Below are 26500 nucleotides of genomic sequence, written 5' to 3' on the forward strand. Positions count from 1 at the left end.
GATGGGGTGTGGAGTTATGGTTTTTGTGATGGTGATTGTGGCTCTTCTGATAGGGCCTGATGGCTGCAGTGGTTACACTGTGAGGTGATGTTGGTGGTGATGGTTGAAGGGATTTGTCATTGTGATAGACATAACAGACATGGAGGAACTGCTGATTCTATTGCTTAGTCCATGTCAGAGCATATATGTCGTAACTTCCCATAGATGACCCATTCAGTTCTCATGGAATCTGTATGAGATGGACACTAAGATCAAACCCAACTCAGAGCTTAGGAAACAAGCACACTTGCCTCCTCAACTTTTCCCTACTTCTGGGCTACCAGAGCATGTAGTGTATCAGTCCATGCACGTTGCCTTGAATTTTGTGCTCCTCACTAATAATTGAGCCTGCATCTAGGAATGAGAACAAAAGCCAATTTTCTAGCTTCCTGAAGCCTGTGCTCTAATGTGGGAGCAGGCTTTTCCACATGGTATTCTAGTGCTGTGCTTCCTTCAAGTCCTGTCTGGATTTGCAGGTGTTGTTTGTCTAGACAGGGCACTGGCACTTCATGTTAAGAACTATTTTTTACTCAAATTTCCAGGTGATTGGTCGGCCTGTGATGGTGCCTTACTGGTCCCTGGGGTTCCAGCTGTGTCGCTATGGATATGAGAATGATGCTGAGATCTCAAGCTTGTATGATGACATGGTGGCTGCCCAGATCCCCTATGTATGTATGCTCGTGGTGCACACCACCTTCTCTTCTCCTAGGGACCCTGCCTGTGTCTGGGCCTCAACTTCTTTATGGGGTATTTGTGAGTCTATATAAGAACACGAAGTGCCTTCTCACATGATTCCATGATGACCTTGACGATGTCATGCAAATTTTGTGAGGTGTTTCTGACCTGTGGCACTGGGAGATGAATGACATAAAAAGGGATAGCCCACAGGTTTATCTCCTATGTCATGTTCCCTTGTATTTTTTTGAATATAGATTGAAGACATTTAGTCAAAACCATTGTGTCCTAGAAATAAAGCATCTCTCCACCAGCCTTTCTTTATTTTTTAAATTGGAAACAAATAAGTTAAGACTTGCTGATCCCCTTGTATATGTAGGAAGGTCTTATTTCTGCTTTCTGTGGCAATACATTTCAGCTCCATGAGTTGTCAGCGACTTATGCTAGGGATCCTGGTTGTCCATGGAAATGAATGTCACCATTCACTGAGAACAGGAGTAGTTAAACCATCAAAATTGACCCCATAGCCTACTTTCCTTTTTAATTTTGTTCTGTTATTTAAAATAGTTCCATTCATGAAATGATGTCAAATATTCTATCGCTGGGGATAATGAAACTAATTATTGAAAGTAGATTTTCATTGTAATGGCTTGCTTTTTTTCCCCTTGATTTTTAATAGACTCACTGTCTATCTGGTATTTGGAGTAGACAGTAAACTTCCTATGTAAATTTATTTTCCTGCTAACCACTGAATCCTGCGTAACCTCTTGTGGACAGCGTGCCCATGCTCTCACTGCTTATGTTGGCAATTTATCCAGTACTTTGTCCTGTGGTTTGTTTTGTTTTCCTTTTCTTTTTGTGGTATTTGAGTTTGATATTGGGGCCCCTAACTTGTGAGATTATCTACAACTGAACTATGCCTGTAGCTCAATTTTTATAGTGGTTATCTTGGTAGAAAGCCTCATGTTTTGCTCAGGCTACCTGCTTTACTGTAATCCTGGTATTTTTTTTTCTTTCTGCTATAACTGAGATGACAAGTAGAAGTCACTTCAACCAGCTTCTTTCACTGAAATGTTACCTTGTGAACTATTTTTTGCTGTATTTGTCCAGGGACCATGAGTTTATTTTTTAAACTTTATTGTGTTGCCATGGTGTTGTACAGAGGGCTTATAGTTACATTCATAAAGTATACCCTTTCATGAATATTGTTACCCTTTCCCATGTTTGTCTCCCACTTTCCCTCCTCCCCTGAGTGTTTCTTGAGCTCAGTCTCCTGTGTAGCTGTCAGGTGTGTATCATTGAGAAGTGGTTCAGTGAACTTTGTGCTAGGTTGGCATTGAACAGTCATGAGCCCTGTTCCCGTGGGTTTTACTCATACATAAGGGCCTCACTAAATAGATACTTCATCTTACCTCTTCTTTCCAATATGCACTTTTTACCTACTTTATGAGTGAGAAGTTGAAAATGTGTATTTCTAGCTTTCAGTAGAAAACAAAGAACAGAGAAGCAGGGTTTGAGTCAGAAGAAAGCCATGTGAAGCTGGGCATGGGTGGTGGAGAGTCGTTCCCATTGAAAGGTGGCCTCGAGTCCCCAGCTACCACCCGGTCCATTGTGTGCTCCCCCAGGACGTGCAGTACTCAGACATCGACTACATGGAGAGGCAGCTGGATTTCACCCTCAGCCCCAAGTTCACTGGGTTTCCCGCCCTCATCGACCGCATGAAGGCCGCTGGCATGCGGGTCATCCTCATTCTGGTCAGTCCACGTGGCCCCTTGGCCTCTGGGATATGGAGGGGAGCTGATGGGGAGGCCTGTGCTGTGTTTCCTTCCCTGTTCCACAAGGCGGTACTGAAGCTCCCTGGGAAAAGCCATTTACCAGTGTTCTCAGACACTTTACAGGTCATGGGGGATGGGAGGAAGGTCTTCTGGGGTGTGTTGTGCTGTGTCTGTGGGCATTGCCTGCCTCTGTCCTTCCTCTGACTTGTGCTTTGGTGTCAGGACCCAGCCATTTCAGGCAATGAGACGGAGCCCTATCCTGCCTTCACTCGTGGAGAGGAGGATGATGTCTTCATCAAGTTTCCCAATGATGGAGGAATTGTCTGGGGCAAGGTAGGATGGAAGGTGATCCCCACACCTCACCTGGGTGGGCACACTGCGGGTTTGTTCTCCATGTTGTTTTCCCTCCTTTCCATTTTGCTTTCATATTCTAATCCATATTTATGGATCCATGTAAAGGTTTTGTGGAATCCACTTTCCTGTGACCCAATGCTTCCTAATGCATGAAGTGTCTACTCCCTAGAACTGTGGTCGGTGATGTCTTTGGCAATTCTCTTCATGGAAAAATGTCTGTTGCCTTCTTGTTGAACATTCTTCCCTCCATAGGTCTGGCCTGATTTCCCAAATGTTGTGGTGAACAACTCTCTGGACTGGGACATCCAAATAGAGGTAAAAAGAAACTTTGTGTCGGGTGCAGTAAGGGTTACCTGCAAGTGGAGGCCTTGTTTGGTACACTAGACACATTAATCAGTGTGCTGATTGGTTTACTTACAGCAACATTTTTCTTGAAATGCGAATATCTGTATTATTTTTCTTGGGTTGGGTTTCAAAGATGCACAATTATTTGTAATTTTGGGAGCACAAGGCGGTTTTCAATTGTAAACTTTAATAAAAGCAATACCTAGCTTCTGTATTAGCTCTTTTTTAAAAATATATGTTTTATTTTATTTATTTATTTATTTATTTATTTATTGCCAGTCCTGGGCTTAAGCTCAGGGCCTGAGCACTGTCCTTGGACTTTCTCAAGGCTAGAGCTCTACCACTTGAGCCTCAGCACCACTTCTGGCTTTTTTCTATGTATGTGGTACCAAGGAATCGAACCCGGGTCTTCATGCATGCTAGGCAAGCACTTTAACCACTAGGCCAAACTCCCAGCTCTGTGTATTAGCTCTTAATTTTTATTTTATCATCATTAAATGGTTTTCAAATGAATTGTCATTTAGCAAAATAGTTTTTGAATACAATGTATCTTTTCAACAATGTCCCCAGGCTCTGACTTGCCCACTGCCCTTACTTTCCTAAATTTTCTAATATATATAAGGTCTTAGTGCATTCTGCTTGTCTTTTCTTCAATCATCTACTCTCTCCCTTTCGCTTCCCTGAAAAATTCCTGTTTTCTGGTGCTTATTAAGTTGGGCTTTGTCTTTGTCTTTCTAAGGCATTTCACCGTTTGCATTCCTTTAAGTAGTTGTACAGAAGATGTTCAATTTAATAGGTCAGTTTGTAAATACAATGCATTTTGTTCAGTGTCTCCCCTCGTTCAATTCGGTATGAACAGGATGAAACAGACAGAGCACCTTGGAGAATATCAGCATAGTTTCACTGCGTGTATTGTTTAAGATTACTGACCAATCCCTATGAATTTGCTGAACCATAAAAGGCTTTAATTTCCTGCTTGCATCTCCTAGAGGGTAAAATCTGGGCGTATAATCACTAATTGTTCCACTCTTCCTTTGTCATATCCATCCCATTGTTTTTGCTTTCACCTGAGCTGGGGCTCTGGGTTTCTAGTGGGTATTTCTCTTTGTCTAGTTCCCTTCTTTCCACTTCCATTCCTAGTGGCACGCATCCCTGGGTGCCAATCCATGTACCATCTTGTGTACCCATTTCTCTGAGGCCAGGCCCCACACCATAGCTGTGTATCTTCCCTTCTGTGTGCTTATCTCTTGCATCCTAGGGGACCTGCTAGATTTGTAGAACACCAGATCAAATGTTCTTTCCTGGTGTTCTACATGTATTATTAGCATTCGTTGGATATTTGATGTTTATAATACAAATGATTCATGCAGAGGAAATTGTTTACTTTCAGGGCTGAATGGTTCCACAACAGAATATAAGGAAAAAAACATATGCAGGTATTCATAGAGTCAGTTGGGTGCATGTTCTTAATTTATAATCCCACACTGAGTATTCATTATCGCCTAATTTTTAGGTGAGGGTGTAAGCTAGGCCCCAGAGCTGTATTCAGACCAAGGAGAAGAAGTTAAAGTAAGGTTTTTTCTCTTCAAACACTGTCAGTGTTATAAATGACCTGATATGTGGCCTTTCAAGCTGCATGGTCTTCCTGCAACTAGAACAATTTTGCAGGAATCCAAGAAGTGGTAGGAATAGAGGAGGTCACGGTGAGGTCTGAAGCAACAGGTTCAGAGTTCAGTGTATTGGCATATACCATGAGTCTGATTACAAAGAGGAAAGAAGGGTAGGCCTGTTTGCCACATGTGTGAAGGAATACAGTTTGTGTATCTTTCTTCATATTCCATGCTTTCTTGATGATCCCAGGACATTCAGTGCTGAAAGCACTGCTCAGTCTCCTCATGTCACTATCATGCAACACAAATCTTTTCTTGAGTTCAGTTGTGAGTAGTGAACAGTTTTCTGTCAAGTCTCTTCACTTTGGACAAATTGTGTGTGTGTTTTTTTCATAGCAATACAGAGCTTATGTGGCCTTCCCAGACTTTTTCCGGAACTCAACTGTCCTGTGGTGGAAGAGGGAAATGAAAGAGCTCCACACCAATCCACGGAGTCCAGATAAGAGCTTGAAGTTTGATGGCATGTGGATTGTGAGTGGAGGGTGCTTGACTGCGTACGTGTGGATAGATGTTGTGTGAACCTTAATGGGTGGTGGCATAGGGATGACTTCAGTAAAGATGGTGAGTTCAGATGTCTTTAGTTGAGCAGCTTCAACATTCCTCCATGAAAACCTTGTCCCACCAGCTGTATGGCAGCTCAGTGTCCTCTATCATTGGTGGCAGGTCTGAAATCCATGCTGTGAAATCTGATAGGTGATGTTTATTCATTGCTCAGAACTTTGCTGGGCCTTCAGGAGAATATTGATAACTCTCCAGGAAGTCATCCTGTAAGGCTCACTTACTGGTTCCACCAATTGTTGCCTTAATGTGGTGATTCTCCCTGGACCCCATCAACAGGACTTATAGAATGATGACTGTTTATCCACTGAGCTCTTATCTCTGAGTTGGCACAATGCCTTGTCTTTACGATGCACCATGTGTGTGTGTCTGACATTTCTAGGATATGAATGAACCTTCGAGCTTCGTGAACGGGGCGGTTCCTTCTGGCTGCAGGGATCCCACCCTGAACCATCCTCCCTACATACCACGTAAGGACCCGGGGCCTCCTCCACCTGCACATGGCTGGAAGGAGGATTTCTGAGCCACAGCCCCATCAGCAGGGCCTCGTGGTACTGTGACAGAAGCACTGCAGAGATGGTATCTTGGCATGTGCAAGTTGCTGGAGCCTCTGGCAAATTTTCTTAAGTTGTCCAGAAAGCAGTTGACAGTGGTTATGTCCCAAAGTAATTTCCCAGCTTTCTTTCTTGGTCCTTCAGGCTCGTGATGATTTACTCACTAGAATGTCTCACCACTAACAGTTTTGATGGACTGGCTCTCTATATCTCAGTACTCATGTGCTGTGGACTCATCCTGTGCTTATGGCCTGACTCCTTTAGTTGTTCTTTCTATGAGTGGTGTGAACTTCCATGGATTTTCCACTGATCACTTTTGTAAGATAGGAAGGCGATGTATTCCTATGTGTTTGACATATTTAAGAGTTATATCCCATACTTTATACATTACAAGTCTAGATGAGTGCCTGCTCCAAAATGAATGCTTGAGAACCTTGCATTCTTCTCATTATCTAGACTTTCAGGAGTCACCTTGATGTTGAGAACTCCCTAGGACCCAGGGACTCAGAGCATTGTTTACTTGTAATAGTGAGAGTCTCTAAGAAGGAGAGAGGCAGAGAGAGAGAATAGAGAGATGTGGACAGAGACAGAAACAGAGACATACACACACACACACACACACACACACACACACACACACACACACCGAGAGAGAGAGAGAGAGAGAGAGAGAGAGACTTCTGTAGAGTTCAATCTAGACTTAAGATCCAGAGTTGACACCCTCACAAAGAGGCAGGGGAATGAAGGAACTAAGTAAGTCTATTAGGGCTTTATTCATATTCTTCAGTTTCTTTTGATAACCTCTCTTTTTATTTTTATTGTCATTAATAGAAGGGTTACATTATATTTGCCAGATAGAAAGTACGTAACTTCACAAATATTAAATAACCCTTGTCATTTTTTTGCCCCATTTCCCTCCTGTGACCCGTTCTGCTCATCTTGTTTTCCTCCTTCCCTATCCTATTTCAAATAAACAAAGAAACATATATACAATATGCCAGATAACAAGGTAAGATACTGTAACACCATGAGACATTCTTCAATTTTCTCTTCAGATCTGGAGGCCAGGGACAGGGGCCTGAGCAGCAAGACCCTGTGCATGGAGAGCGAGCAGATCCTTCCCGACGGCTCCCGTGTGCGGCACTATGATGTCCACAACCTGTATGGCTGGTCCCAGACCAGACCCACCTACGAGTGAGTCCTGCCTCCCCTGCCTGGTATCCCCTGTGGGGGAGAGCTGCCCTATTCTTCCCTCTGACTCTGGATGGTGGTCAGGGAGGCCCCTCAGGTTCTCAGTTTCCACAGAAAATCACAGGTCCTGAGATCCTCCCATGAAAAGCATATCAAGATTTATCAGATTACAGAGGATCTCACAAGATAGCATATTAACAAGGATTTATCTTCGTTTAACAAGACTTATTTTAGTATGGAGAAATAGAGAAAAGAAGGTAGAGATAGGGGAGAATCAACCTGTTCCCCATGTAGGACATGAAAGTTAGAGACTCAAAATGTCAGTTCTCACCTGCTGTCTTTATATTTTCTGAGGAAGTCATGTGTTCTAAGCAGCCCAATCAATAGAGTATGGTTCTGATATGCCAAGATGAATGCTGCTTATTATTTAATATATAGAGAAACAGTTTGGCATACCTAAAATGCAGGAATAAGAGTGAAGGTTAAGGGATTGATTTTCCTGAATGCACCTTTAGTTTTTCTCTCTCTACCCATTTATCTGCGATGTGTAGCTTCTGGTAAGAAAGGGAGAGCTGAAGGCAGAGCTGTTATGGGAATCCCTATCAGCCAGAACGACCTTCCTCCAGGTCCTGAATTCCTTCTAGTCAGGCATCAAGCACATTGTCCAGGCCCAAGGTCTCTGGGGAAGGATCTGTGCCCTCTCCTCTATACTAGAAAACTAACTGTTGCATAATATTAAATAAAGTGATAATTTTACATTTTCCACAATTTCAATGGCTTGTTGCTTAATCAATTTCTCATAAAACATGGCAGCCTTCTGTAGTGTTTCTGTTTAGTAGGGAAACCATTTTGTTTTCATTTAAGAAGATACTTTTTTTTTAAATTGAGACCTTGATTCCAGTTGAAGGACAGGTGTGAGAAAAGGGTAGGTGGTGCTCTGTGGACTACCGGCCCCTGTTCTGGCCTCAGTTCTCCCCTGCTCCCTCCAACCAGGGCCGTGCAGGAGGCCACAGGACAGAGAGGCATCGTCATCACCCGCTCCACATTCCCTTCCTCTGGACGCTGGGCAGGACACTGGCTGGGAGACAACACCGCTGCTTGGGACCAGCTGAAGAAGTCTATCATTGGTGTGTGGCCTTTGCTCCCAGGGGGCTCTGCCCCTCCCCTAGGGCAAGGGACTAGAACCCTTGGAGAGAGAGGAGGAGGAGGCAGGTCCTGGGAGCCTGGCCTGACACAGCTGTGGTTCTCCTTGCAGGCATGATGGAGTTCAGCCTCTTTGGCATATCCTATGTAAGTGACCTTTGGCTCCTCTTGATCCCCATGGAGGTGGTGGGATGTCTGAGAAATGTGCAAGAGGCTGGGTTTGTTCTGTCTTGTTTCAGACAGGGGCAGATATCTGTGGGTTCTTTCAAGATGCACAGTATGAGATGTGTGCTCGCTGGATGCAGCTGGGGGCCTTTTACCCCTTCTCCAGGAACCACAACACCATCGGGACCAGGGTGAGGCCATCTGTTCCCCCTTCCTTGTTTTGTGGCACCTGACCACAGCCAGCAGTCTTGAGACACAGCTCCTGCTGTGTGAGGTCTGGAGACACTCTCCAAGTGCTCATCACTCACAGTCCTCAGCACTGAGAAGATGATTCCTTCCTTTAGAGGAAATTCTGTCCAGCCCAGTCCAGGGAAGCATATATCATGGGGAAGAGAGAGTTTGGGGAGCCCCTCACTATTCACAGTGTTCTCTTAAGAAGTGGCATTCATAATTTTCTTTTGATGTGCATGGTTGATCAGAAATGAATTCCAGCCATGAATTCCTTAAGGCCCATCAGTTTCCCACAGTAAGTGCAGAATGTCCTTCTTTGTGTCCTTTAGAGACAAGACCCCGTGTCCTGGGATGCTGCCTTTGTGAACCTTTCCAGAAGCGTCCTAGAGACCAGATACACCCTGTTACCATATCTCTACACCCTGATGCACAAGGCCAACACGGAGGGCGCCACTGTGGTGCGGCCTCTCCTCCACGAGTGAGTGTCTAGCAGCAATCCTCTGAGTAATCCACAATTGTGTCATTCTCTAGGGTGGTGGTGGCTGCAATCCATTTTTCAAATGAGAAAATCTGATTTCTTTGTTAAGTCTTCCAGGAAGTGAGCATATGAAACTTGTCATTAGAAGACAGCATGACACTCAGCAATCGTCATGGATGAGAGGCTTTGTTGAGAGTATAGGTTTTGAAACAAGAATGAGCACATGATTTCTTTCTTTCATATTTGGTATAACATAGGCGACCCTAAATTTTATGTGTGCTTGTTATGTGGGCCCAGGTCATATGTGTTCAGGTGATAAAACGAACATTCCAGTGGAGAGGAGAAGGATGAGGTAGTCTTGCGTTGAACATGTGTCATGCTGGGAACTCTGGAGGAATTTTCTAGAAGGAAATGTATGTAAAGCATTGCTGGGGCTTGGGGGTCATGACCTGTGAACACTGGAGATGACCTCTTCCTTACTGAAGTCCAGAATGTGTAGGAACAGCACTCAGAACAGCTGGTTTCTGACTTGGTATTTTGTGTGTGTGGGATGGGGTCATGGGGCTTGAAGTCTGGGCCTGGATGCTGTTCCTGAGCTCTTCAACTGAAGGCTTCCCCAGTACCCCTTGAGCCACAGCACCACTTACTGTTTTCTTGTGATAATGGGAGATAAGGGTCTCACATTTTTTAGTGTGTGATGCTGGCTTTGACAGTGATCCTGAGATCTCAGTCTCTTGAGAAGCTAGGATTATAGGCGTGGGCCACCATGCCTGGCTTGACATGGTAAACTCTTGAGTTGTTCCCAGGGCCTTGGGGTAGTGCTCCTGTGGGGCTGTGACTATGATGGCTCCATTTGCTTTTCCAGGTTCGTGTCTGACAGGGAGACCTGGGATATTGACAGTCAGTTCCTGCTGGGCTCAGGCTTCCTGGTCAGCCCTGTCCTGGAGCCTGTGAGTGTGGGGGCCTGAGATGGGATAAGGTTCTGGCCTGGTGACAAGGGGGTCCCAGGCGTGGGAGAGCAGGGGGAGATGGTATTGTCCCTTTACCCCTCTCTCTCCTATGCTTCAGAAATTATTCTGAGTTGAAATCTTTATCATTGGTTTTGGAATTAAAGAAAATTATCAGTCATGGGGCTTGATCGCTGTGACTTGGCACTGTCCCTGAGCTCTTCAGCTGCCCTACCCCTTGAGCTACAGTGCTACTTTAGTTTTTCTGGTGGTTGATTGGAGATAAGAGTTTCATGGTCTTATGTGCCCCAGTTGGCTTTGTACCATGACTGTCAGATCTCATCCTCCTGAATAGCAGGGATTATAGGTGTGAGCTGCCAGTGCCTGGTGCTGGTGTGATTCTTTTTTTTTTTTTTTAACACTTTGAGTCTCAGGACAGAAGAACAAATTTTGCCTCATATATTTGAGGTCTGTCACTAGATTAATAAAGGGAAGAAGGTAGTCAGGTGGTGTGATAGTAAATCAATTCCCCATAATGCATTACAAGGATACAGAAAAGCTGAAATCCCCTTGGAGAACAGCTTTCTGTGATGGGGTCCTGTCTCGCTGCTACAGCCCTCTTTTCTTTTTGTGATAGTTTGGGCTGGCAGAAAAAGCCACTTCTTTTCTTTCTTTGCGATCAATTGCCTTGATTAAAATGTCCTAATTCTCCATACTTCAGTCTTATTTTACCTGAGACATTTTCGTCTACTTCACAGACACTCTTATGTGTTTTTCTATTTAAAAAGGGGATGAGTAATTCTGAGAGTAAATGCTGAATTTTTCATCCCCTGAAATCTTGTATGCCTCATGAGAGCATCATGTGATGGGCAAGAGAGTTCCTGTTTGTGAAGAGAGAAGGAAAGCAGCTTCCCAACCTTGCTGATCTCAGGAGAGCAGTGGCCCAGGCTCCAATTCTACCACTGCTCCAAGGTCCCTTGCTCATGTAGATTGGTTGAATTATACTGGGCAACAGCACCCAAGCACACTTCCCATTTGTGTTTAATTTCAGAATGCCAGAAATGTGACAGCTTATTTCCCTAGAGCCTGCTGGTATGATTTCTACACGGTAAGCTTTGGTATAAGTTTATACAGCCATTGTATGTGGTCTGGATCTCACAGAATTTAGGCTTAATGCTTTCATTTCCTATTGGATGATGCCATTCCACACAGTGTCTGAATTTTTCTTGCCTCACTTAGGCATCTTGAAGTGACATCCGCAGTATCTCATCATCCACCTGACTTTCTTTCCTTTTTTTTTTTTTTACATGTTTTTATGCTCCTGTACTGTCACAATGTACTGAAATTCCTGATTTTATTCAGCCTCCTGAATAGCTAGAGGCATGATTCAAGGGACTCACAAAACCTTTATAAAAATTTATATCCTTCATTATACTAAATACTTAAGTATAAACCCTTGTATGTTACTGAGTAAAATATTTTTTTCAGTAGCATTGCTGCCCCAAAGTATGTATGTTAAGATTTCCCGTGTCAATAATCTTAAAGTAGTGTATAAAACATACTGAGGTAGGGCTCTGACTCACACATCTGAACACAGCATTAGTCTTCAACATGAAAAACTCACATGAACTCTTTGCTGTGTGCTCAGGCCAGTGACAACCCTGGAGACCCTCTAGAGTACAGGATCAACGGAAGCCACTCAGGGTGGTGGAAACAGTGCATTGGATAGCACATGTAGCAGCACATTAGCAGAATGACAAGAATGAGACAATGTGTTTATGATTCTCATGATGCTGATTGCAGTGAGGTGGGGAGGTAAAGGAGCTTCTCTTGCTCCAGTTCTCTGTTGTAGATAGCATTGAGTCTCCCCAGCCTGCTCACTGCTGTGTCTGCTTTAGGGGGACACGCTAAGGGCTCCCAGCTAGATTTTAAGTGTTCAGGGCAGAAAAACAAGTGTCAGTGTCCCCCTCGCATACATGAGGATTCTCCCAGGACATTCACAAGCAAAACATGATTGCAATCAGAGTCCTGTAAATCCAAGACTGCAGTGGCAGGTGTGTGCTGGTCAGTGAGGGACAGGCAGCAAGGTCAGAGGGGCAGCTGCAATGTCAGGAACCTGATGGTTCGTCTCGTTTACCATCCCATCCTCCTGCGCACAGGGTGCTCAAATCAATGCAAGTGGACAGTGGAAGGTCCTGCCAGCGCCTCTGGACCACATCAATCTTCATGTGCGCGGGGGCCACATCCTGCCCTGGCAGGAGCCTGCACTGAACACACACCTCAGGTGAGTGGAGGGACGGGCTCAACTCTGCATGCGGGTTGCTCACTTACCCGTCACGAGTGTCCTCAGTCCCATGGACACTGCTCTCAAGGACAAAAACAATTTAGTTCATCTTGTTTTATCTTCTTTCATCTTTGCATTCTGAATAGTTACTTTAGATGTGTGTTTCATGATCAGTCTGGAAAGTGTCATCTGAAGCAAATCAATATACAAGGTGCTCATGGTCAGGGTGGTTCACAAGCTGATGAAACCGTTGTGTAAGCTATGTGGGAGCTGTCACCTGACCTTGATAGGCCTCATATAAGAAACTACTGAACGAGGCCTAGATAGTAGTTCACAGTGACTATCTTTGACATTTAAATATTTGTAAGTTTGCCGCCATAGATTTTACTGAATGAACTTTGGTGATGGGGGAGGGGCTGGTAATATTTAGATACTTATTATTACTGTGGTGATTCTGATGTTCATATTCTTGCTGCATAAGTGGATGTTTATGGTCACACATTGGATATTTCTGTGTCCCGTGACATTTTCGGTATCTCTGAAAAACAGCAGTGCCATCTGCTGGTGGCCAATTTCCCCAATGAAATTTGAAGGAAATCTGAGGCAGTATTTTGTGCTGCCATCCTAGGAGTCTCTCATGAATCTTGTCTCCTGCAGCCGCCAGAACCCTCTTGGTCTTCTCGTTGCCCTGGACGAGAACAAGGAAGCCAGGGGCGAACTGTTCTGGGATGACGGGCAGTCAAAGGGTGAGTGTCGAGTTGTGATGGGCTCACGGCCTCTGTCACACCTGAAGGTCTGCTTTGGCCCTTTCCTCCTGCTACTCCTTCACTGAGGAGGGATTCTTACCAGGCACAATAGCAAAACTCTTTTTTTTTTTTTTTTGTGCATTACGAGGCTTGCAGTTGACCTGGGCCTGGGCGCTGTTCCTGAGCTACCTCAAGCCCCTTGCCCTACCGTTGAGCCAAGCCCCACTTCCTGTTTTCTAGGGGTTAATGGGAGATAAGGTCTCAGGCCTTTTTGTGCCCAGGGTTGCTTTCAACATTGATCCTGAGATCTCACACTCCTGAGTAGCTAGGATGACAAACTTTACTATAGCAAAATTCTTGAGAGAAGTGTTTGCTTTTTATTCATAGTGTTCAGAATTGTTTAACCAGTGAACCAGAGGTGGCAGGGGAACACCCTTCTGTGTCACACTTTTCTTTTGGTAGAGATATGTTACAGGCACTCAATTCATTACTGATGTATACCTGAAAAATAAATTGTTCCTGCAATCCATCCATGTTAACTATCTTCTCCAAGAAAGTAGTGGACAAATGTTGAAGGAAAATCCTACTTGTCACAGTGAGGCATTGAGGACACACATTCCTTGTCCATGTGCATCTGGAGGGGCTTCAGCACATGGTTATCACTCAGGCGTGCAACCTTCTTGTGTCTGTAGGTTAGGACATTGCACCTCAGGACATTTGCCTCAGAAGCATTAGGAGGAGAAAGTATTTCAAGTTTTCAGTGATGTGAGAAGGAGAACAGTATAGGTGGGTTTTAGATACTCTATTCCTAATATCATCACTTTTGAGTTCAGCTTTCATAGGAGTCGCTCATTTTAAAAAGTCCTTAATTCACAAAGAGTATATAGCTCAGATTTCTTATAATTTTGGGTTTTTTAAACTTTGACAAATATCTTCCCATGTGAACTACCCCTACATTGTTTGATTCATAATAAATAGGATCACAGCACACTTCCTGTGTCTGCTTTATATCATGAGATGTAACAATCTTTAGATTCATGCTTGTGTAACAAATGATAAGATTTCTGTGTTTGATGACTAACTGCCATGATTTCTTTATTCATTTGTCTGCTGATGGACAAATAAGCCACATGAAGTTGAATATATTTGATCACAAAAAGAAGAAAGTTATGCTATTTGGAAGTCAAGATTCAGCCGTAAGGAATGAGGTAGTGAAATGTAATCTGTGGTGGGGAGCCTATTGTGACTTTTCTTCCTTTTGCTTTCAGATACTGTGGTCAATAATGTTTATGTTTTATGTGAATTTTCGGCTAGCCTGGTGAGTAGCACATTTTCATGAATTGTATGTGTCACAACTTAATAATACTTTACATCCATTTCTAATTTCATTTGCCAAAATGACTATAGGAAAGCAAATTTCTTTTTATGATTTAATTTTCTTGAATTGTCTTTTCTGTGTCATCCAAAGGAGGGAATGGCATTGGTAGATCACAGCAGAGAGCATGTTCAATGCTGCTGGCTAAACTGTGGGGGTCTTTATTTATTCTCTCAGTTTTATTAAGGATAAGTTGTTGGTCACTGAGCACACATTGGTGTATGTCTCAGTGTCAGCAGAGCCTGATGAGTATGTGGTCTCGAATGGACTGTTGGATTGACAGGGAACTATGAATACTGCACATATACAGATCCAACTTCCTGCCTAATTATGCTTCACTGTTTTGTAGACTCACTTGGATGTGAATGTTTCCAAAGCAACCTACAAGGACCCCAATGACTTAGCATTCCAGGAGATTAAAATCTTTGGGACTGAGGCACTTAAGGACGTTACAGTGAAACAGAATGGTGTCCTAACTCCAATGTCTCCTAGTGTCACTTATGATGCTGACCTGAGGGTAAGAACCTTAAGCTGAAGTGGTTTTTCAAGAGATTGTCCCAGTAGCATGGTCTGCCAAGTTCCAAGGTTCAGGAAGGACCAAAGCCCTGTGTGAAACCAGGGATAGGAGGTCAGTGTGCTGGGCAGGATTTATTCCACTTTTTAATTTTCAAAATGTCCCTTACAAGGTTCCAGTCAAGTACTGGTATTGGTATTACAGTGTTATCACTGAAAATAGTCACACAATGTGTATATACTTCATTTCCTATCAAGAGTCTGTCACCTGCATTGTTGAGAGTCAGGTATCATTTCAGGAGATTCAGATGGTGGAAGGCCTGCATCCGGTGCACATATTCTCATGTGGCTTCTCCATTCCTACAGGTCGCTGTGATCACAGGAATCCACCTGGTCCTGGGAGAAGCATATACAGTGCAGTGGAACATTGACCTAAGGGACCCGGAGAAAATAGACTGTTACCCTGATGAGCAAGGAGCTTCTGAGGCCAACTGCTTGGCCCGAGGCTGCGCCTGGGAGGTAACTGCACTGGGGATGTGAGCCTTCCCTCCCAGCTCTGCACCTCCCCTGTAATGCCTGAGCAGACCCAAGACCCAACTTTGGATGCATGCAAAGCCAGGGCTCCCCAAGATGCCTCATCCAGATGTGAGGACAGGTAGAAAAAGGAGTGGGGCATTTTAAATGAGGGTTTACTTGAGATAGAAATTTAAATTCTTGGTGCTATCTAATGGAAACATGGTCATAGAATGATGTGCTGGGCCTTTTCAGCCCTTGCTACTTGATAACTCCTGGTCCTCATGCTGTTGCACACTTCTTTCTCAGGAATCCAGTACCCCTGGGGTCCCGTTCTGCTACTTTGTGAATGATCTGTATTCAGTCAGCAATGTGCAGTATAGCTCACATGGGGCCACAGCTGACATCTCCTTGAAGGCTTCTCATATTAATGCCTTCCCCTCCACACCTGTGAACCCCCTGCGCCTGCTCATGACTTTCCACAAGAATGAAATGCTGCAGTTCAAGGTAAGCACAAGATTCTTTACGTGCTGGTAGTTCAGTAATATAGAAACCCAATGTATGTTTCCTCATATAGACTTTCTGTTATCAATACTTTACATCATTATAGTAATCTAAAGTTGGTGAGAAATCCTTGATAGTTCAGTTTCTTGATATTTCTTGATAGTTTCTAACTCTGGGTCTTTTGAGAAGATGCCTGTGGCTCCTGAAATGGAAATGCTTGTGATAACAAGAAATGGAGTGTTAAGGAAAAAGACTACTGGGTTGGGTGGTTGAAGGGTTGATCTTGTACTAGATTCAAGAATTTGGGAGAGGGGCCGGGAGTTTGGCCTAGTGGTAGAGTGCTTGCCTAGCATGCACGAAGACCCGGGTTCAATTCCTTGGTACCGCATACTTACAAAAAGCTGGACATGGTGCTGAGGCTCAAGTGGTAGAGCTCTAGCCTTGAGAAAAATCCAAGGACAGTGCTCAGCCCCTGAGCTTAAGCCCAGGACTGGCAAAAAAAAAAAAAAAAAAAAAGAATTTGGGAGAGGGGCCGGGAGTTTGGCCTAGTGGTTAAAGTGCTTGCCTAGCATGCATGAAGACCCGGGTTCAATTCCTCATTACCATATACATAGAAAAAAGCCAGAAGTGGTGCTGAGGCTCAAGTGGTAGAGCTATAGCCTTGAGAAAGCCTAAGGATAGTGCTCGGGCCCTGAGCCTAAGCCCAGGACTGGCAAAAAAAAAAAAAAGAATTTGGGAGATTAGAGGGGCACAAGAATGGGGGAACACATGCTGATCAAATGCAGCAGTCATTCATACTAGACACCATGTTGAAAATCAGCTGTCAACTACACACCTGGAGGGAGCAGGCAGGAGAAAATCTTAGGAGAAACCGAGGGAAGAGGTGACACAGTTCAGAAAGAAATGCATAATGTTCAATGAAAAAGAATTAGATGGTGTGTAACTCTAGAGTGGAAGTTAAGGAATTCTCTAGAATGTATACTATTGTTTAAGTGATTAATAAACCATGATATTGAAAGTGCCTGAATAACACAAAAAAGGAATGTATTCCATTCCTGACTTATGCAACTGGAACCCCTCTAAACATCACCTTTGCAATAACCATTAGAAGTAGTCTTCTAATTCAAATACAAAGAAAGGAGGAAAACAAAGTTAGTTCATGAATAGGAAGAGCCAGAGCAGGCCTGAGGGGCTGATGCTATTGTGGAGATCAGGCAGAAGAGAGGTTGAAGGTAAGATATGTTTCTGCAATGCTACCTGTGTGATTAAAATGTGCTTAAAATACGTGAAATGAGTCAGATGCAGTGGTTTGTGCTTGCACAATGTTAGCTACTGAGCCAGTTTTCAAAACAGAATTGTATGTATCTGAAATCTCTCCCAATGTGCAGTAATTTATTTTGCTGTTATTATTAAATTACATCTAAGAACCAGGGACAGATTAGCTGTCTTACAATGACTTCTCTATTTAAAATGTAGATTTGTTCTTTAATTTTGGTGTGTTTGATTTACACAGATCCTTAGATTTACAAAGTATAATCTACATGACAGCTGCTTATAATTATACAATGCAATATTGTTAACTATACCCAATCTTGGTCTACTAGATCAAGAGAATGCATATAGACTACCTCTATCCTCACCTAAATCCATTAATTTTTGTCTAGATCTATGATCCTAACAACAAGCGGTATGAAGTCCCAATCCCTCTGGACATCCCCAGCGTTCCAACCAGCTCTTCTGCTGGTCGACTCTATGACGTCCTCATTAAGGAGAATCCATTTGGGATTGAAATTCGCCGGAAGAGTACAGGCACTGTCATGTGAGTAGTCTGGTGGGACTGAGGCCTGAGGTTATGGGGACATCCCTGCCAGGGCCTCTGTGGCTCGGGATGCTCTGTCTGAGCAAATTCCATGCACATTCAGGATCCAAGACTGAATTGTTTTCTTATGGTCTACTCTTTTTTTTTTTTAATTGTAATTAGTAAAAGGGTTACATGATATTTGCCAGATAGAAGGTGCATTAATTCACATACATTGATACCCTTTCACATGTCTTTGTACCCGTTTCCCTCCCCCCCCACCCCCCACCCATCTTGGTTTTCCCCCCTTCCCTATCAAATTTCAAATATCCAAATACAAATAAATTGAATTTATCAGATAACAAGGTGAGATACTATACCAATATGAGATAACCAAGGGACAGCAAAGCATATGAGAGACAACATACTACATTAAGGACAACAATCATTCATTATATGGCTTTTGTTTTACTATCCTGGAGATCCTTTCAATTAGCTTCACATTATATGTCCTTATGTATCAAGATTTTGCTCTATTGCAAATCTCTGCTAGTAGAGCCCAAGGTTTCTACTGATTATGACGAATGAGGGAAACCATTGAGCCTAAGTTCCTTTGAGTCTGGCTTACTTCACTTAATATGATTTTTTCTAAGTCTTTCCATTTCCTAACAAATGGGGTGATGTCATTCTTTCTGACAGCAGCATAGAATTCCATTGTGTACAAATACCACAACTTGTTGATCCACTCATCAACTGAGGGACATCTAGGTTGGTTCCATATCTTTGCTATGGTGAATAGTGCTGCAATGAACATTGTTGTGCTAGTGGGTTTAGTATGTCCTTGTTTCTGGATGGTTGGGTAAATGCCAAGTAGTGGAATTGCTGGGTCATAGGGGAGTTCTATGTTTAGTCTTTTGAGGCACTGCCACACTGCTTTCCATAGTGGTTGAAGGAGTTTGCACTCCCACCAACAGTGTAGTAGTGATCCCTCCTGGCCACATCCCCTCCAGCATCTGTTGTCATTCCTTTTCCTGATCCTGGCCATTCTAGCTGGAGTGAGGTGGAATCTTAGAGTTGTTTTGATTTGCATTTCTTTGGATAGTCTTTCTCCCTCAAACAGCTACTGAGGTATTTACCTAACTGTGTAAATATCCCCAGCAATTTTTTATGGGATATCTTCTGTGTATTAGGTGCTATTTAAAGTAAAGTGTTTATGATGCATAATGAGGTAAAAGTGTTGGTGAAAGTCAAGAGAGCTTTTATTATAATATTGGTGTTGACATATTTAAAAAGCTTGTAGGTCAGGGAAAGTATGGAGTAATCAAGAATTATTGGATATTACGGCTTTTGTTGCCGTGGTCTCAATAATTCTCAGTTAAGAAGGTCTGCCTGTTTTGTGAATGTTCATTCTCATTAATACAAAATTTTATAGTATTGAAAGATTTGGAAAAATGAAGAGATATAGAATTTTGACCAAATTCAAAGAAAAAAGTCATAATATGTCCTGGCTTTTGTCCTAGCAATGTCACCAACTTCAGAAAGTAACACACAAGTCCAGAAAGGATGCTCCCGTGGGGAGCTTCCTTCTATTCTCATGTGAATAGGAATTGTGCTTCCTCACTCACATGTGGAATTTTCTGAAGGCGTCTTTAATCCTATGTCTCAAGTCACATGAGGATGAGAAAATGTATGACTTAGGACCTGGAAAAGGAAAGGAAGTCACTGAGTTGAGGCTCCAGGAAGAACGAGAGAACATTTGTGATAGAATAACAAGTACATAGGGCATGACAGGAAGAATCTTCACATACCAGGGAGCCCAGAAGTTCCTCTGTGGTGTATGAGGAGAAGGTGGGCTCACAAGTGGGTGTTAGATCAGGAAGAGCTGGGAACGAGTCAGGAGGAATTTCTATGATGCAGCCATGGAGACAGTTAGAAAGAGAATGTGACGATGTGAGGTGTGTCCAAAATCATCCCTGGGGATGAGTGGTCAGTGGGCCAGCAGGAGCGGAACAGGAGGCGGAGATTATCGTGTGTCCTCAGTGGAGAAGCACGAGGTGGTGACGCGTAACAAGAGTAAAGGAACGTAAAGATGGGTTCTTAGCAGAGGTCTTGATGTATTCTTGTGCAAATGGACTTTGTGCTGTGTTGGACATGAGTGTGTTCTGTGAGGCGGGGAGAACACGGGCCAGCCGTGCTTGCAGAGCAGCTGTGTGTGGCCCCAGGAGAGCTCACCTCCTGCCCTCCCTGCCCTTCCCCTCTCAGCTGGGACTCTCAGGTCCTGGGCTTCACCTTCAACGACATGTTCATCCGCATCTCCACGCGCCTGCCCTCTCACTACGTCTATGGCTTTGGGGAAACCGAGCACACGGCCTTCAGGAGAGACTTGAACTGGCACACGTGGGGCATGTTTTCCAGAGACCAACCCCCGGGGGTAAGGAGGAGCACTTGGGGTCTCGGCTTGATTCCCTGGACCCGCACTCAGCGCCTCTGTGTATCATCCCCCTGATTGACACGTACTGTCACAATCGGCTTCTGTCCTCCTGACCATTGCTCAAGCTCCTTTGTCACCATGTGTTTAAATTCCTTGATGGCCAATGTAGGTCCATGAGTTTTTGTGAATTCCCTTGTCAGTTACAATGTCTTCTAACTCTGCCCACTTCTCCCCCTTGCCTGTCAGTACAAGAAGAACTCGTATGGCGTCCACCCCTACTACATGGGCCTGGAGGAGGACGGCAGTGCCCACGGAGTCCTCCTGCTCAACAGCAATGCCATGGGTAGGCCAGCGCTGCTTCTTCCCACATCTGAGGGCTCAGGGCTCTTAGGTTATCTCAGGGGATAATTTGTGACCTAGTGGCAGGGAAATCAACAATAACATGAGTGGTAGAGCATTTATTTACTATATATGCTTTGCTCATGTCCGTCTAGTAATGTGTAGTGAAGACAGTGAATGGTATACTTCCTTTTATAAGAGTCACACAGGAAGGAATAGCAATGCCAATAGAGTTCATAACCCAGAGTCCCATTATAGCATGGAAGTTCCTGAGGAGCCAGGCATGCAACTGGAATGGCTTTGAAGTGATTGTTAGAACACTTTGTGGTTATGATGGTGTGAAAGATATTTGTGTTTTGGTATTGGAGAAGGATGAATATTTGACTTTAAAAAAACCTATGTAAGGGCCAGGAGTTTGGCCTAGTGGTTAAAGTGCTTGCCTAGCATCCACGAAGACCTGGGTTCGATTCCTTGGTACCACATACATAGAAAAAAAAAAGCCGGAAGTAGTGCTGAGACTTAAGTGGTAGACCTCTAGCCTTGAGAAAGTCTAAGGACAGTGCTCAAGCCCTGAGCTCAAGCCCAGGACTGGCAAAAAAAAAAAAAACTATGTAAAATGGATAAACCTGACATGATGCTTTCTTTAGTTAGCTGTATTTTATTCATGGTTTTGACCATATATAAGTTGTTCTCACAGTGGGATGGGGAGGAGGATACTGTGTGAAAAGGATATAGAAAGCAACATAATTCTTAAATTTCCTAGAGAGTCTGGCACTAAAGTGGATATATAAAACTGAGAGCTGGTCGGCCCAACCATTTAGAAAGCCGAAATTAGGAGAATCCGGTTTCAAGCCAATCCAGGAGAATTAAGTTCCATGCAATTCCTTCAGAATGAAAGAAGCTGAGCACAAGATAACCTGAGCAAAAAAGCTGTGGTTCAGAGCTCAGTTGTTGTACAATGTCCCTAAAAGCATCAAGACTTCACTAATAAAAAAGAATGTACTCTAAGAGCAGAGTGACAAAATATCTAACATAATAATATAATTGCAAAGGATTCATGAATAGAATCTTGCTTCTTTCTAAATTATTGCAGTCTGGGTGAGTTGAGTATAGAAGATGATCTGTTCATAGCATGCAATGAAGGAGAGAGAAAACACATTGATCAGAGGTGCTTTCTTCCCATGCTGAGCTTTGCAGGCAGCTCAGCTCCCCTTTCCCTCTATTTTCAGATGTGACCTTCCAGCCCATGCCAGCCCTGACTTACCGCACCACAGGGGGAATTCTGGACTTTTATGTGTTCTTGGGGCCAACCCCAGAGCTTGTCACTCAGCAGTACACCGAGGTAGGTGGAAATTCACCTGTCCATTAAGTGCTTATGCAGAAATACTAGGTTCTAAAGGTATAATTAGTTTTATACCTCTCACAGTTGTAATTACAATTGTTGACTATTCTCAGAGATATGTATAGTATAAAAAGGGAATAAATATTGGAAGGTAGCAAATGTATCCCTGGTCATCGTGTATTTTGAGTGATGGAGGAGGTGATGGTTTTGTTGATCAGGATGGTATTGTTTCTTGGTCTGATGATGGGAATGGTGTTTGGGCTGGTGAAGATGATGGTGACGGTGACTTTGATGATGTTCCTATCATTGATGATGGGGTGTGGAGTTATGGTTTTTGTGATGGTGATTGTGGCTCTTCTGATAGGGCCTGATGGCTGCAGCGGTTACACTGTGAGGTGATGTTGGTGGTGATGGTTGAAGGGATTTGTCATTGTGATAGACATAACAGACATGGAGGAACTGCTGAGTCTGTCAGAGCACATATATCGTAACTTCCCATAGATGACCCATTCAGTTCTCATGGAATCTGTATGAGATGGACACTAAGATCAAACCCAACTCAGAGCTGAGGAAACAAGCACACTTGCCTCCTCAACTTTTCCCTACTTCTGGGCTACCAGAGCATGTAGTGTATCAGTCCATGCACGTTGCCTTGAATTTTGTGCTCCTCACTAATAATTGAGCCTGCATCTAGGAATGAGAACAAAAGCCAATTTTCTAGCTTCCTGAAGCCTGAGCTCTAATGTGGGAGCAGGCTTTTCCTCATGGTATTCTAGTGCTGTGTTTCCTTCAAGTCCTGTCTGGATTTGCAGGTGTTGTTTGTCTAGACAGGGCACTGGCACTTCATGTTAAGAATTATTTTTTACTCAAATTTCCAGGTGATTGGTCGGCCTGTGATGGTGCCTTACTGGTCCCTGGGGTTCCAGCTGTGTCGCTATGGATATGAGAATGATGCTGAGATCTCAAGCTTGTATGATGACATGGTGGCTGCCCAGATCCCCTATGTATGTATGCTCGTGGTGCACACCACCTTCTCTTCTCCTAGGGACCCTGCCTGTGTCTGGGCCTCAACTTCTTTATAGGGTATTTGTGAGTTTATATAAGAACACAAAGTGCCTTCTCACATGATTCCACGATGACCTTGACGATGTCATGCAAATTTTGTGAGGTGTTTCTGACCTTGTGGCACTGGGAGATGAATGACATAAAAAGGGATAGCCCACAGGTTTATCTCCTATGTCATGTTCCCTTGTATTTTTTTGAATATAGATTGAAGATATTTAGTCAAAACCATTGTGTCCTAGATAGAAAGCACCAGTCTTTCTTTATTTTTTAAATTGGAAACAAATAAGTTAAGACTTGCTGAGCCCCTTGTATATGTAGGAAGGTCTTATTTCTGTTTCCTGTGGCAATACATTTCAGCTCCTTATGCTAGGGATCCTGGTTGTCCATGGAAATGAATGTCACCATTCACTGAGAACAGGAGTAGTTAAACCATCAAAATTGACCCCATAGCCTACTTTCCTTTTTAATTTTGTTCTGTTATTTAAAATAGTTCCATTCATGAAATGATGTCAAATATTCTATCGCTGGGGATAATGAAACTAATTATTGAAAGTAGATTTTCATTGTAATGGCTTGCTTTTTTTTCCCCTTGATTTTTAATAGACTCACTGTCTATCTGGTATTTGGAGTAGACAGTAAACTTCTTATGTAAATTTATTTTCCTGCTAACCACTGAATCCTGCGTAACCTCTTGCGGACAGCGTGCCCATGCTCTCACTGCTTATGTTGGCAATTTATCCAGTACTTTGTCCTGTGGTTTGTTTTGTTTTCCTTTTCTTTTTGTGGTATTTGAGTTTGATATTGGGGCCCCTAACTTGTGAGATTATCTACAACTGAACTATGCCTGTAGCTCAATTTTTATAGTGGTTATCTTGGTAGAAAGCCTCATGTTTTGTTCAGGCTACCTGCTTTACTGTAATCCTGGTATTTTTTTTCTTTCTGCTATAACTGAGATGACAAGTAGAAGTCACTTCAACCAGCTTCTTTCACTGAAATGTTACCTTGTGAACTATTTTTTGCTGTATTTGTCCAGGGACCATGAGTTTATTTTTTAAACTTTATTGTGTTGCCATGGTGTTGTACAGAGGGGTTACAGTTACATTCATAAAGTACACCCTTTCATGAATAATGTTACCCTTTCCCATGTTTGTCTCCCACTTTCCCTCCTCCCCTGAGTGTTTCTTGAGCTCAGTCGCCTGTGTAGCTGTCAGGTGTGTATCATTGAGAAGTGGTTCAGTGAACTTTGTGCTAGGTGGCATTGAACAGTCATGAGCCCTGTTCCAGTGGGTTTTACTCATCCATAAGAGCCCCACTAAGTAGATACTTCATCTTATCTCTTCTTTCCAATATGCACTTTTTACCTACTTTATGAGTGAGAAGTTGAAAATGTGTATTTCTAGCTTTCAGTAGAAAACAAAGAACAGAGAAGCAGGGTTTGAGTCAGAAGAAAGCCATGTGAAGCTGGGCATGGGTGGTGGAGAGTCGTTCCCATTGAAAGGTGGCCTCGAGTCCCCAGCTGCCACCCGGTCCATTGTGTGCTCCCCCAGGACGTGCAGTACTCAGACATCGACTACATGGAGAGGCAGCTGGATTTCACCCTTAGCCCCAAGTTCACTGGGTTTCCCGCCCTCATCGACCGCATGAAGGCCGCTGGCATGCGGATCATCCTCATTCTGGTCAGTCCACGTGGCCCCTGTGGCCTCTGGGAGATGGAGGGGAGCTGGTGGGGAGGCCTTTGCTGTGTTTCCTTCCCTTTTCCACAAGGCGGGGCTGAAGCTCCCTGGGAAAAAAGACATTTACCAGTGTTCTCAGACACTTTACAGGTCATGGGGGATGGGAGGAAGGTCTTCTGGGATGTGGTGTGCTGTGTCTGTGGGCATTGCCTGCCTCTGTCCTTCCTCTGACTTGTGCTTTGGTGTCAGGACCCAGCCATTTCAGGCAATGAGACAGAGCCCTATCCTGCCTTCACTCGTGGAGAGGAGGATGATGTCTTCATCAAGTTTCCCAATGACGGAGGAATTGTCTGGGGCAAGGTAGGATGGAAGGTGATCCCCACACCTCACCTGGGTGGGCACACTGCGGGTTTGTTCTCCATGTTGTTTTCCCTCCTTTCCATTTTGCTTTCATATTCTAATCAATATTTATGGATCCATGTAAAGGTTTTGTGGAATCCACTTTCCTGTGACCCAATGCTTCCTAATACATGAAGTGTCTACTCCCTAGAACTGTGGTTGGTGATGTCTTTGGTAATTCTCTTCATGGAAAAGTGTGTGTTGCCTTCTTGTTGAACATTCTTCCCTCCATAGGTCTGGCCTGATTTCCCAAATGTTGTGGTGAACAACTCTCTGGACTGGGACATCCAAATAGAGGTAAAAAGAAACTTTGTGTCGGGTGCAGGAAGGGTTACCTGCAAGTGGAGGCCTTGTTTGGTACACTAGACACATTAATCAGTGTGCTGATTGCTTTACAGACAGCAACATTTTTCTTGAAGTGGGAATATATGTATTATTTTCCTTGGGTCAGGCTTAAGAGTTGCACAATCATTTTTAATTTTAGGGAGCACAAGGCTGATTTCAATTGCAAAGCTTTAATAAAAGCAATACCTAGCTTCTGTATTAGCTTTTAATTTTTATTTTATTATTAAATGGTTTTTAAATGAGTTGTTATTTAGCAAAGTAGTTTTTGAATACAATGTATCTTTTTAACAATGTCCCCAGGCTCTGACTTGCCCACTGCCCTTACTTTCCTAAATTTTGTGATATATATAAGGACTTAGTGCATTCTGCTTGTCTTTTCTTCATTCATCTACTCTCTCCCTTACACTTTCCTGAAAAATCCCTGTGTTCTGGTGTTTATTAAGTTGGGCTTTGACTTTGTCTTTCTAAGGCATTTCACCGTTTGCATTCCTTTAAGTAGTTGTACAGAAGATGTTCAATTTAATAGGTCAGTTTGTAAATACAATGCATTTTGGTCAGTGTCTCCCCTCGTTCAATTCGGTATGAACAGGATGAAACAGACAGAGCACCTTGGAGAATATCAGCATAGTTTCACTGCGTGTATTGTTTAAGATTACTGACCAATCCCTATGAATTTGCTGAACCATAAAAGGCTTTAATTTCCTACTTGCATCTCCTAGAGGGTAAAATCTGGGCGTATAATCACTAATTGTTCCACTCTTCCTTTGTCATATCCATCCCATTGTTTTTGCTTTCACCTGAGCTGGGGCTCTGGGTTTCTAGTGGGTATTTCTCTTTGTCTAGTTCCCTTCTTTCCACTTCCATTCCTAGTGGCACGTGTCCCTGGGTGCCAATCCATGTACCATCTTGTGTACCCATGTCTCTGAGCACAGACCCCACCCTGCAGCTGTGTACCTTCCCTTCTGTGTGCTTATCTATTGCATCCTAGGGGACCTGCTAGATTTGTAGAACACCAGGTCAAATGTTGTTTGCTGGTATTATTAGCGTT

At 43.5% G+C, this 26500-nt stretch overlaps 1 protein-coding gene across 1 annotated transcript in view; it reads left to right on the top strand.

Moving 5' to 3' along the window:
* Mgam (maltase-glucoamylase) overlaps nt 1–26500 on the top strand; it is a 139952-nt gene that overhangs the window by 50537 nt on the left and 62915 nt on the right. The window contains exons 31-57 of the mRNA XM_090333430.1: nt 582–707; nt 2340–2468; nt 2712–2822; nt 3096–3158; nt 5195–5329; nt 5799–5886; nt 7026–7164; nt 8155–8288; nt 8417–8451; nt 8544–8660; nt 9030–9178; nt 10044–10128; nt 11177–11233; nt 12285–12409; nt 13067–13155; nt 14424–14473; nt 14880–15047; nt 15410–15562; nt 15866–16063; nt 17725–17879; nt 20121–20289; nt 20536–20632; nt 21858–21970; nt 22849–22974; nt 24583–24711; nt 24958–25068; nt 25342–25404. Of these exons, the coding sequence (XP_090189556.1) occupies nt 582–707; nt 2340–2468; nt 2712–2822; nt 3096–3158; nt 5195–5329; nt 5799–5886; nt 7026–7164; nt 8155–8288; nt 8417–8451; nt 8544–8660; nt 9030–9178; nt 10044–10128; nt 11177–11233; nt 12285–12409; nt 13067–13155; nt 14424–14473; nt 14880–15047; nt 15410–15562; nt 15866–16063; nt 17725–17879; nt 20121–20289; nt 20536–20632; nt 21858–21970; nt 22849–22974; nt 24583–24711; nt 24958–25068; nt 25342–25404 (3114 nt within the window). The remainder of the gene's footprint in view (nt 1–581; nt 708–2339; nt 2469–2711; nt 2823–3095; nt 3159–5194; nt 5330–5798; nt 5887–7025; nt 7165–8154; nt 8289–8416; nt 8452–8543; nt 8661–9029; nt 9179–10043; nt 10129–11176; nt 11234–12284; nt 12410–13066; nt 13156–14423; nt 14474–14879; nt 15048–15409; nt 15563–15865; nt 16064–17724; nt 17880–20120; nt 20290–20535; nt 20633–21857; nt 21971–22848; nt 22975–24582; nt 24712–24957; nt 25069–25341; nt 25405–26500) is intronic.

Source organism: Megascapheus bottae, chromosome 5 (assembly GCF_031878675.1).
Source record: "Megascapheus bottae isolate mThoBot1 chromosome 5, mThoBot2.hap1, whole genome shotgun sequence".
In the NCBI taxonomy this organism is placed as follows: domain Eukaryota; kingdom Metazoa; phylum Chordata; class Mammalia; order Rodentia; family Geomyidae; genus Megascapheus; species Megascapheus bottae.